We start from the raw sequence: 13,008 nt of genomic DNA on the forward strand, positions 1-13,008 counted from the left end.
AGTACCTACTGTGTACAAGGTTGCTATGCTTCTTTGCCAAGTACTAGACACACAAAGATGACCAAAACATGGACTTCACCCTTGGGGAACCAAATAGCTAGGTATTTAGCAGTCATTACATTTACCTATAGTTAGAATTGCTTTTAAAACTTGTGCTTTATATTATTTCTTAAAATTTTACAATAATTCAAGATTGGATTATCCTGATATTGGATTATACTGCTATTGAACACATTGTATAATATTTTGCTAGCTGTCATTGTGGTGATGAGTTCTTAGAATTTAGGGTCAAACAAAAAAATGCCATTCTTTATTAATTTTTTTAGTCTTTCACACTTTGAGAACTGGATAGAGGCCTTTAATTGCTAGGAAGTTCAGAGCTTAATTATATTAATTTTCCACAGACAGGTTTTTTTTTTTAGGGGAGGTAGAGAGTTGGGGAAGATAGAGTTATTAATATAAATTTTTCTTCTCCACTCCCTTTTGATGTAAGAGTTAATAGTGGTCTTTATTGGGACAGTGTTATTATAAACTATTTTTATTGTGAGAATGTGTATTTGTGTAACTGTTTAAGTTACTCTTTGTTATTAGAAGAGAAAAGCAGAGGAAGGAAATTTTACTGTTTAGACTTACTAGAATGTTAAATGCGTCCCATGGTTTTATCTGAAAAATAGATGGATGCAGAAACCTACCTATATACCTCTTAAATTTTTTAATGCTTAGCATTGTTTCCAGGTTGAAAGACCTTTTTATGCCAATTTTCTCATCAGAAGCTCAAATTAAATATATTAAAGACAAGTTTTTTTCTTTGATCTCTTATGTCCTTGCATCTTATGTTTCATAATACCCATCACATCACTGGCCTCTAAAGAATAAACTCGGAAGTAACTTCTGACATCACTGTTTTCAGGTATTCATATTTAGTTCTTTATGTACAAGGGGAAAGAAGATTTATAACTTAGGATCAGATTTGGCTATATAATATAAAGAAGAAACCAAATTAACACAGTAGCTTAAATAAGATACTGCTTGTTTTTCTTTCATGTAGGAAGAAGTGTGAAAGTAGGCAGGCCAGACATTTCTACTTCACAGCACCAGATTCTTTATGGTACGGCTCTCATCTCCCTGTGCCAAGGTAGCTGCTAAGAGTTCTAGCCATCACAGTCTAGTTTAAGGCAGCAGGATGAGAGTTAAGAGAGGAACTTCACCTTCTTTTTTAAGAAGCCCTCTTAGATGATTCACACAAAATTTACAATTATTATCTCTCAGGCTAAAATTCTTTCTTATTTTTGAGCCTCCAGGGTTTAAGACATAAAATCATCATCCTTTATAGGGAGTGTATTAGTTCATTTTCATGCTGATAATAAAGACATACCCGAGACTGGGCAATTTAAAAAAGAAAGAGGTTTAATGGACTCACAGTGGATAGCCAAGTGAAAGGGGTTTCCCTGCATGAAACCATTAGATCTCATGAGACTTATTCACTACCACGAGAACAAGATGGGGGGAACCACCCCCATGATTCAGTTATCTCCCACTGGGTTATGGGAGTTAGTTACAATTCAAGATGAGATTTGGGTGGGGAGACAACCAGACCGTATCAGGGAGGGTCAGTTACCCAGGTTTGGATCATGTTGCTATTCTTGAGGAGCTTCACAAATCTGTTCTTAACAATGCTGTATAGAATACAGACTCCCAAGATTCTATAGAGCATCTGGGACCAGTGATTATAGAATATCCCTGCTTCCAAGATCCCATAAGCAGGGCCCACAAAAGAGATCTTGAATCCTGCTTATTATTTTCCATTGACTTGAAGAAAGAAAATATCTCAGTTTTGCTTTGTTATAAACCAAGGGCTTAAAAAACTATTTATTTACAAGCATACGTAACAGTAAAGAGCAGAGTTTCATGGACCCCCATATCAACTCATGGTCAGTCTTGTTTTATTTATACCCTCACTTATTCCCTCCTCCCTCCCACCTGTGGTTATTTTGAAGCGAATTCCAGACCACATATCATTTTATCTCTATAGTCTTCAGTATGTATCTCTAAAAGATAAGGATTCTCAAAATAATTTTAAAAAATTTTGAACACAAAATGAACAATTATGCCTAAATACCAGTAAAAATCCCATCAGTGTTCAAATTTCCATAGTTGCTTCTTGTAAATTTTTTTTTTTTTTTTTTTGAGATGGAGTTTCTCTCTGTCGCCTAGGCTGGAATGCAGTGGCACAATCTCAGCTCACTGCAACCTCTGCCTCCTGGGTTCAAGCGATTCTCCTGCCTCAGCCTCCCAAGTAGCTAGGATTACAGGCACCCACCACCACACCTGGCTAATTTTTGTATTTTTAGTAGAGACAGGGTTTCACCATGTTGGCCAGACTGGTCTGAATCTCCTGACCTTGTGATCCACCTGCCTCGGCCTCCTAAAGTGCTGAGACTACAGGCGTGAGCCACTGCGCCTGGCCCGTAAATGATTTTTTAATATTTGGTTTATTTGGCTTAGGACCCAAAAAAGATCCATACATTGGATTTGGTTGTTATATTTCTTTTAAATCTGTGGGTTGCCTCCCTCCTCCTACCTGCTTGCATTTTATTTGTTGAAAAATATGGGTCTTTTTTCCTTTAGAACTTCCCATAGTCTCTATTTTGCTAATTGTACCCCCAACAATATCATTTAATAACATGATCTTCTGTCCCTGTGTGTGTCCTACAAACTGGCAGATAGATTTAGATGGAATCAGTTTCTTATTTCTTTTTGCAAAAATACTTCATGGATAATGTTAAATACTTTTATCAGGAGATATAATTTCCAGTTGTTCCTCTTTATGTGACAGTAGAAGCTATTCATTATTCTCTAGATTTATTCCTTATTTCATTTCTTAAGTGGAATTCATAAAACTAAAATTTTTTCCTATTTTTCCTATTTGTTTACACATTGGTAAAGTTGATATAGGAAAGGCAGGTTAAATGCTTGATTTTGTACCAGTTTTCAGGAAAATGACTTTTTTTTTTTTTAGCATCCTCCAAAGATGATTGCTTTTTTTCCAGTATTATGAATTCTTGGGTTTTAATATATTTAGTGTCCTTCAGTCCCATAGTAAAATAATAACTGTTTAAATACTTCAGGTTGGCTCGTATCCTATTGATATAACCCCAACAGTCTTTGATAGCCTCTTCGGACCAAAGCTTTATTTATTTTATTTTTTAGGGGAACAGTCTTGTTCTGTTGCCCAGGCTGGAGTACAGTGGTGCAGTCATAATTCACTGCAGCCTTGACCTCCTGGGCTCAAGCAATCCTCCTCCCTCAGACTTCCCATATAGTTGGGACCACAGGTGCACACCACCACATTTGGCTAATTTTATTTTTTGTAGAGACGGTGCCGGGTGGTTCTCACTTTGTTGCCCAGGCTGGTCTCGAACTCTGGGCTCAAGGAATCCATCTGCCTTGGCCTCCCAAGGTGCTGGAATTACAGGCATGAGCCACTGTGCTGGCCTAAGACCAAAGCTTTTTAGTATGTGGTTCCAGAGTTCATTAATAGGCTTTAAGAAATCCATAAATCTCCTAAAATGGTAAGGAAAAAAAATTGTACATATATGTGCATTTTTTTCTGAGTAGTTTTACAGCTCTTACCAGATTTCCAAAAGGATTTTGACCCCTAAAATTTAATTACTTATATATTATCCTGGGGACTCCTGGCCATAGACAAATGTATTTTGTAGAATCAGCAGATTACAGTGGGATGAGAAATGAGAAGGAAGTGAGAGAATTGAGACAGTGAACAGAGAGATCTTTCAAGAGAGAATGGAGGAGGAGAACAGAAGCCATACGTGATGTACAGTAGTCCCCCCTTACCCATGGTTGCACTTTCTGTGGTTTTTGTTACCAGTGGTCAACTTTGGTCCAAAAAGAGTAAATGGAAAATTCCAGAAATAAATAATTTGTACATTTTAAGTTGCATGCCATTCTGAGTAGTACACTGAAATCTCATGCTGTCTTGTCCCTTTCTCCCTGGGAAATGAAGTTTCTTGTTTTCTAGAGCTGGTTTCTGCTTACTCCTTAGAAAATAATTCAGGTTAAAGGTTGATAAGGGAGGGGCACACTGAGGTGTGAACGATATTCTTTAGGATCATTGTGAGGATCATTCTTTAATCACATTTAGCCAATCATCGGGGGTTGCAACCGAACTCCCCTCTCCCTCTTTGCAATTTTACAATACATCCCTTCCCCAGAGCTGACCAGCATCTCTGGACTAGTTTTGGCCAGTTCATGGAAGAAGTTCAGTGAGGGTTTTTGTGGCTTCTACTCTACCTTCTAATGTCAGAGGGTCAAAACCTCACCCTGGCATCATGCTGTTGCTGCCATTTGTTGAACACGCAACCCATGAAGAGGGATGAAGCCAAATTGCACATATGTGTGTTTCTCCTTTCATAAATACTCATGACTCTTCCTATAGCTTATTGAACATATACACTTAGCCACCCTGTTTAGCATAAATTCCTGACCTCCCTCAAAGGACTTGCTCTTGGCTTATGCTAGAGGCTGTGATTCCCAGTTTGCTGATGGCTAGCCTGCAGGATGCAACCTTTTATGAAAAATAAAGCCCTCCTTTCCAAATTTGTAAACCTTGTGATTCTTCAGTTGACACTGGCAATTTGGATATGCCAAAGAGAAACTAAAGTTCTTTCTTTTAAGTGAAAAGGTGAAAATTCCTGACTTAATAAGGAGAGGAAAAAAATTGTACGCTGAGGTTACCAAGATCTTTGGTAAGAATGAGTCTTCTATCCATGAAATTATGAAGAAGGAAAAAAAAGTTTGTGCTAGTTTCACAATCACACCTTAAATAGTAAAAGTTATGGCCATAGTACAGTAAATAATTTTGAGAGATCACATTTTCATAATTTTTATTATAATTGTTCTATTATTGTTAAGGTCTTATTGTGTCTAATTTATAAATTAAACTTTATCATAGGTATGTGTGTACAGTTGACCCTTGAACAACACAGAGGCTAAGGGTGTGGTCCCCCTTTACTTCTCCACTTCCCACCCTGCTCCACCATGCAGTTGAATCCACTGCACGTATTTTTTGATTTCCCAAAAACTTAACTACTAATAGCCTATTGTTGACCAGAAGCCTTACCAATAACACTGTCAATTAACATATAATTTGTATGTTATATGTATTATGTACTTTATTCTCACAAATAAGGCTAGAGAAAAAATTATTAAGAAAATTATAAGAGAAAATACATTTACTATTCATTAAGTGGAAGTGGATCATCATAAAAGTATTCATCCTTGTCATCTTCACGTTGAATAGGCTGAGGAAGAGGAAGGGTTGATCTTACTGTCTCAGGGGTGGCAAAAGTGGAAGAAAATCCTTGCATGAGTAGACCTTCACAGTTCAAACCCATCTTGTTACATAGTACTGCAGATGTAGAATTCAGAACTATCCGCAGTTTCAGACATCCCCTGGGGTCTTGGAGTGTATCTCCTGAGGATAAGGGGGGGATTACTATTTCAAAGGGGTTATTTTTTGTTTTTAAGATAGGAGAACTGTGAGCATCTTTAAGTGTTTGCCATTTATCCATTCTTAGTAACTCATGATGGTCCTTTACCTTATGTTGCCCTTTCTTAAAAGCCTTTCTATTGGATATCCTTCTTCTCATTGCCATAATGACTTCTCTGTGATTCTGTTTTGATACTTGTCTGACTTGTCTGATTTTTACTATTGCCCTCTCCAGACTGTCATTTCCTCCAAGACTAGCAGCACCATCTATCCTAATGCCCACTTGGTACATCATATGTTCAGTAAATGCTTTGGGGATACAGTGGATGTGTTAAAAACACAATAGTCTTATTTTATGGTAAATTGCTTATTTTCCATTTTAAAATTCAAGAAAGCTATTACTTTCATTTGAATCTTTAACGCTTATATTGTGATCACTTCTATATAATGTTTTTTGAGAATGTTGGCAGTTTATTGGACCCCAAATTCAATTGCCTGAAGTATACCCAAAGGACCAACATTTACTACCCTATTAGTTATTAGACAGACTTGGTATCTTTTCTTGGTTCTATGTTGACTAAGGCAAATGAAGTCTTATTAAACCTTTTGGATTCTTCACTCATCAGAGAGAAAATAGACTTGAGTTTATCACACAGAAAAGCACATCACAAATTGCTTTTTCTTGTAGACTAGACTTTTTGGAGAGGGTTAGAGCACATGTAGTTAGTAACTCCAAATCATAAAAGGTAAGACTGAGAAGATTTGATGTCTGCATGTGGTATACGCAAAGTGCTTTATGGAAGCAGTGGAATAGTATGTATTTTTACAAAAAATTATCATGGTGATAGGAACAGAATAAAATGTCTGACACCTTCTTCAGATCATGTCCTGTTTACCTGTGTGCTCTTCCCCTAGGGATTTTGTTATTTTAGATATACTCTACCTTGTCTTAAAAGAAACTACAGGTAGTTTGCTTCTAAGGCATTTCAAGTAAGTATTGATCTTCCTTTGTTCATCCTTAGGTATTTTGATAGTTTTTTTTGTAGTTTTTAAACACATTGACTTAGATTAGATATCCAATCGTTTTTTCTCCTTTTTAAATGTTGATAATTGTATTTGAAGGACTTTGTTTTCTGTTTTAATGTTGGTAGTTAGCAGCCTGTTGACCTAATATAAACCTCATGTGAGAGATTCCTTGTTTCTTCTAGGTCCCTAAAAGATGTTGGTGTTACACATGGCAAGCGTTCAATAAATAAATATTTGTTAAATGAACAAGTGAATGTGAGAACTTAAGCCTTGACTTTAAATTGCCAGTTAATCATCCATTGGTATCCATGGAGATTGGTTCCACGACCCCCTGCCAATACGAAAATCCACAGATGATCAAGTCCCTTACATAAAATGGTGTAGTATTTGCACATAACCTACACATATCTTCTCATACACTTTAAATCATCTCTAGATTACTTAGTACAATATAAACGTTATATAAATAGTTGTTATACTTTATTTTTTAGGGCATAATGAGAAGGGCAAAAGTCTGTACATGTTTAGTACAGACACAACCATCTATTTTTTTTTCCAAATACTTTTGATCCATGATTGGTTGAATCCATGGATGAGGAACCCACAGGTACAAAGAGCTGACTGTATTTTTTTAAATGATGATAATCAAGACAGACAAATGGACTAAAACCAGAAATTAGTACTTCTCTACAATGAAAAGCTAAAACTATAGTGGCTATCGTTTCTTTTAGTACACTACTTCTATTTTATTTATTTTATTATTATTATTATTATTATTTTTGAGACAGAATTTCACTCTTGTTGCCCAGGCTGGAGTGCAATGGCACCATTATCGGCTCACTGCAAACGCCATCTCTTGGGTTCAAGTGATTTTCCTGCCTCAGCCTTCCAAGTAGCTGGGATTACAGGCACCCACCACCATGCCCAACTAATTTTTTGTATTTTTGGTTGAGACGAGGTTTCACCATGTTGGCCAGGCTGGTCTCAAACTCCTGACCTCAGGTGATTCACCCACCTCGGCCCCCAAAGTGCTGGGATTACAGGCGAGAGCCATCGCACCCGGCCACATCACTTCTTTTTAGTAAGAGAAAAAATATATGTATGTATAGTTTAAGAAGAAGCTGTATGTGAGTGGTGTTTCTACACAATATAAATGACTTTCTGGTTAGGATGTTTTTGTTTGTACTTAATAGACAAATTCTGTAATGTCTGTCACTTATTAAAATATTTAATTAAATGATGGAATTTTTTTTTATTTCAATGGCACCATCCTTTCCTGGTTCTTCTACTGTCTCATTTCCTACTCATTTTCAGGCTCTTTTTAAATGAATTGTTCTTTATTTCCTGTCCTCTTCCTTCACAATTTTATCTTTTTTCCCATAGCTTTAACTATACGTATTATCTGATGATTCCCAAATCTCTAGCTTTAGACTACAACTCCCCAGTGAGTTCCAGACTTGAATTTTTAGACATGCCTCAAACTTAGTATATATAATGTTAATTTTCTACCTATCCAAGCCTGCTCTCATCCTCTGTTTTACATTTTAGTCAATGCTGCTACCATCTATGAGATACCACCATCACCATCTGCCTCCAAAGGTCCACGAAATCCTGTAATTTCTGTCATCTAAATATTTTTCTAATATGACTCATTCTGATTGTTGACTCATTGTTTTTCCTTAGTTCTGGGCATCCTGAAACTGTATGGAGGTTCCTCAAAAAACTAAAATAGAACTACTTTATCATCCAGTAGTCCCACTTCTGGGTGTATATCCTAAGGAAGTAAAATTAGTATCTCAGAGAGACATCTGCACTCCAGTCCCATGTTCATTGTGGCTTTAATCACAATAGCCAAGATATGGAAACCACCTAAGTGTCTGTCAATGGATGAATAAAGATAATGTGGCATATAAGTACACTGGGACATTATTTAGCCTTAAAAAAGAAGGAAATCTTGCCATGTGCGACAGCATGGATGAACCCATAGGACATTATGCTAAATGAAATAAGCCGCAAAGAGAGAAATACTGCATGATCTCACATGTGGAATCTAAACAAGTCAAAATAGAGAGTAGGAAGGTGGTTCACATGGGACAGGGAGGTGGGGAAAATGGGGAGATGTTGGCTAACGGGTGTGCACTTTCAGTTATAAGATGAATAAGTTCTGGAGATCTAATATACAACATGGTGACTATAGCTGTAATATTCTCTTATATACTTAAAAGGTAATAAGCAAAGAGATCTTAAGTATTCTCAGCACGCACACATACACACAGACACATGTAACTATATGGGATGATGAATATGTTAGTTAACTTGATTGTGACCATCATTGCACAATGTATGCTTATATCAAAACTACATTGTCCACCTTCAATAATATAATTTTTGTCATTTATACCTCAGTAAAGCTGGAGGAAAAATAAAAGATCATTCTGGCTGCATAAGGAAAGTAGATTGCAGGGGGCTGAGAGGTGATACAGATAAACTACTGTGCTGGAAAGAATTAACATAGAAGGCCTGACTGCTGTCCTTTGAAAGGCCTGCTTGCAAGGTTAGGACTTGACTAGCGTCTGGGTACTTGGATTTCAGGAGGGGTCCCACCATTCCCAGAATTGATAAGAGTGGCACACTATGCGTAAACTGTACAAAGAGTATGGTTTATGCTGAATATACCTGCTTTCCTCTTGAGAGTCTGGAATTTTGGTATGTACTAGGAAGAGAGTACCTGCATGACCCCAGTAAAAACCTTGGGCACTGAGTCTCTAATGACATCCCCTGGTACCCATTTCCTACATGCCATCACAGCTGGTTGTTGCTGGGGGAGTTTAGCACATCCTGTGTGCTTCTACTGGAAGAAGACTCTGGAAGTTTCCTCTGGACTTCACCCAATGTGCCTTTTCCCTTTGCTGATTTTCACTTTTATCGTTTTGCAGTCATAAGTCATAACAGCTATGAGTATGACTCTGTACTCAGTCTTATAAGTCCTCCTAGTGTATCATCAAACCTGGCAGTGGTCTTGGGGACCCCCAACACAGCCAGTTTGGCTGGGATTATAGGTCTAGGCAAGAAAGGATGGAAGTCTAATCCAGGGTGTTGAAACTGACTTGAGAAATATTTAAAAAGTAGAATGAACAGGACTTGGTGATTATTTTAATGGGGAAATTGTCAAGAATATCTGCAAGTTTCTGACTCCAGCAACAGCAACTGATTAAATGGTAGTATCCATTTACTAGGGGAGGAGTATAATATAATAGAAGGAACACTGAACCTGAAGAAAAATGATCTATATGGATTCAAGTTCAGACCTGGGTGCTTATTAGCTTTGATATCACAAGCACATCTTTCTGAAGCTCAGTTATCCAGTTGAGACTGTTTTGAGGATTGAATGAGACACTTGAAGAAAATTGCTAAGTTATTAGGTAAATGTTAATTATCAATATTAAAGCTTCCATTTATTAAGTACCTAATATGTGCCAGAAGCTACCAGGCACTTTACATATTGTTACTACTATTTCATATTACTATAGTTTTTTATTTTTATCTTTATTTGAGACAGGCTGTCACTCCATTGCCCAGACTGGAGTTAAGTGGAGTGATCTTGGATTACTATAGCCTTCACCTTCTGAGCCCAAGTGATCCTCTGCCTCCTGAGTAGCTAGGATAACATCCAGCTTTTTTTTTTTTTTTTTTTTGGAGACAGAGTCTCACACTGTTGCCTGGGCTGGAGTGCAATGGCACAATCTTGGCTCACGGCAACCTCTGCCTCCCGGGCTCAAGCGATTCTCCTGCCTCAGCCTCCCAAGTAGCTGATATTACAGGCACCCGCCAGCATGCCTGGCTTATTTTTTGTATTTTTTAGTAGAGACAGGGTTTCACTATGTTGGCCAGGCTGGTCTCAAACTCCTGACCTTGTGATCCGCCCACCTCAGCCTCCCAAAGTGCTGGGATTACAGGCATGAGCTACTGTGCCTGGCCACACCCAGCTATTTTAAAAAATTTTTGTAGAGATGGGGTCTTTCTGTGTTGCCCAGGCTTATTGATATAGTTTTCATTAAATTCTGAAGCCAAATTAGTAACCTAAACATCAAGATTTCTTTTTTTTTAACTTTATAAGATTTATATCATATTCCATATAATACTATCCTTATTAAGATGTATATCATATAGGGGTAGATGCTGTGTTGGTTTTAAACATTGAGACTCCCAAACATTGTTATTGAGCATGTGAAGCCCAGGAAGGGCATTTGCCAGGGTTCCACAGCTATTCCAAGGTTGAATGGCATTAGCACTCTGGTCTTCTGAAAGAGAGCACCCTTTCCACTATGCTGAGTACATCTCATTTATATGTTCTTTGGATGAATAGAGGAATTTTGCTTTCATAATTTCAGATCTGTTGGGCAGCAAATATAATAGTACATTATAATTTCAGACTCTCATGTCTCTAACCCCAGCTCTTTGGGAGGCTGCAGTGGGAGGATTGCTTGAGCCCAAGGAATTTGAGACTAGCCTGGGCAACACAGGGAGGCCCCACCTCTACAAAAAATAAAAAACTAATCAGGCGTAGTGGCACATGCCTGTAGTCCCAGCTACTGTTGGGCGGGGCACATTACAGGCCAAGATGAGAGGATCGCTTGAGCTTGGGAGGTCGAGGCTTCAGTAAACTGTGATCACGCCACTGCACTCCAGGCACCACACTGCCTGGGTGACAGACTGAGACCTTGTCTCAAAAACAAACAAACAAACTATTAAGTGTTGAAAACAAAAACCAATTACATATGCAAGGAAAGGCATATATTTGTAAAACTATCTTGAGTACAAAATATCTAGATTCCAAAGAAATAATGATTTTTTTTCTCTTGCAGACCACTTTACCTGCATTGTGAAGGTACTTTTTACCCTACTGTACACACAGGCTCTTGCAGCACTCTCAGTTAAATGCAGCGAAGAAGATAGGTCAGCCTGGAAACACGCGGGAGCTCTCAAAAAGGTTAGTCTCTTTCTAAATTTGTCATTTAGCAGGTAGGTGAAGTCATTTAAGCTGGGGATATTGAATGAATAAGAGTAGGTGTTACAAAATGAGTTACTGGTATTTTAATTGTATTTTGAGCACCTACAGGCTAAAAAACGTTTAAAATGTTTTCATTAAACAATGAGGCCTTCTATATCTGTCTCTAAACCTCATGCTTTTATCCCTTTATATTATATTTGAGCAGTTTTGTTTTGCTTTTGCTGTAAGCCTTAAACTTAGAGAAGTTATAAAAATTGTGCTACCACAGTGAGCACATGATAAAATATCTGCAGACTTATCTTATTTGCCACTTTTTCTTTTTGTCCCTATCCCCAATCACAATCCAAAGATAGCTTTAAAGATAGCTTTTGATGTACCACTTCTCAATTTAAAATCCTAGTCTTTTATTTCTTTCTTTCTTTCTTTCTTTTTTTTTTTTTTTTTTTTTTTTTGAGGCAGACTCTCTGTCACCTAGGCTGGAGTGCAGTGGCGTAATCTCGGCTCACTGCAACCTCTGCCTCCTGGGTTCAAGCAATTCTCTTGCCTCAGTCTTCTGAGTAGCTGGGACTACAGGCGCCTGCCACCATGCCTGGCTAATTTTTGTATTTTTAGTAGAGACAGGGTTTCACCATGTTGGCCAGGCTGGTCTCGAACTCCTGACCTTGTGATCCGCCCACCTCAGCCTCCCAAAGTGCTGGGATTACAGGCGTCAGCCTCCGCGCCCGGCCAGTCCTAGCCTTTTCTTAATTATGCGTCTTGAAATATTACCTTTTTTCATGTTAGAATATATACAAGTTCTTAGCAAACTCAAAGGAACTCAGTTTAAGCTAAATTATGCAAACTGTTTAGAAAAATTATGCTAAATGTAAGTACTTTCAGTAGCTTGAGAACAAATGAGATACTATAGGGTTATAGAACCGAAGAACTGACTGAGTGGTTCAGCTTAGAGATAGATAAAAGAAGAAAATTGCTTCAGTGTTTATTTGTAGAAGTTGGTAGGAAAAAATAATAGGTATAGTGTAAATTGAACCTTTTGATTGGCTCACAGAGTCTTAAGGGGTTTTTAAACGTCATTAAAACTTTTTTTGTTGAAATCATATCTACTTGTATCAAAGGAGAGAGAACCAATTATAAATACATGAAATGTATTCAATATAACCTTCACTGTTATCATCAGTTTACTCTCATATCACAATTATGTGTACATTTAATATCGTATCATCACAGAGTTCACTATGTCTTAATTATGGGTTAAGGATAATTATGTATTATGTGTTAGTTGGCTATCAAACCAAAGTACAAGGCCAATCTCCTGCCACTAAATAGAGATGTCACTTTTTTAGTCAAAACATAACTGTCTAAGCCTCAGCTTTCTCAAAGGTAAATGAAAGGTTTGGACCATATGATTTATAAGGTCACTTCTGTTTCAATTCTGTTATTCTAAATTCTCAAAATGAATTTC

The 13,008-nt window shown here is 37.5% G+C and overlaps 1 protein-coding gene across 1 annotated transcript in view; it reads left to right on the plus strand.

Annotated features, from left to right (window-relative positions):
• Positions 1-13,008, plus strand: part of UBR3 (ubiquitin protein ligase E3 component n-recognin 3) — a 254,404-nt gene that overhangs the window by 213,848 nt on the left and 27,548 nt on the right. The window contains exon 33 of the mRNA XM_030802267.1: positions 11,401-11,525. Within this exon, the coding sequence (XP_030658127.1) occupies positions 11,401-11,525 (125 nt within the window). The remainder of the gene's footprint in view (positions 1-11,400; positions 11,526-13,008) is intronic.

This window comes from Nomascus leucogenys, chromosome 22a (assembly GCF_006542625.1).
Source record: "Nomascus leucogenys isolate Asia chromosome 22a, Asia_NLE_v1, whole genome shotgun sequence".
Classification (NCBI taxonomy): domain Eukaryota; kingdom Metazoa; phylum Chordata; class Mammalia; order Primates; family Hylobatidae; genus Nomascus; species Nomascus leucogenys.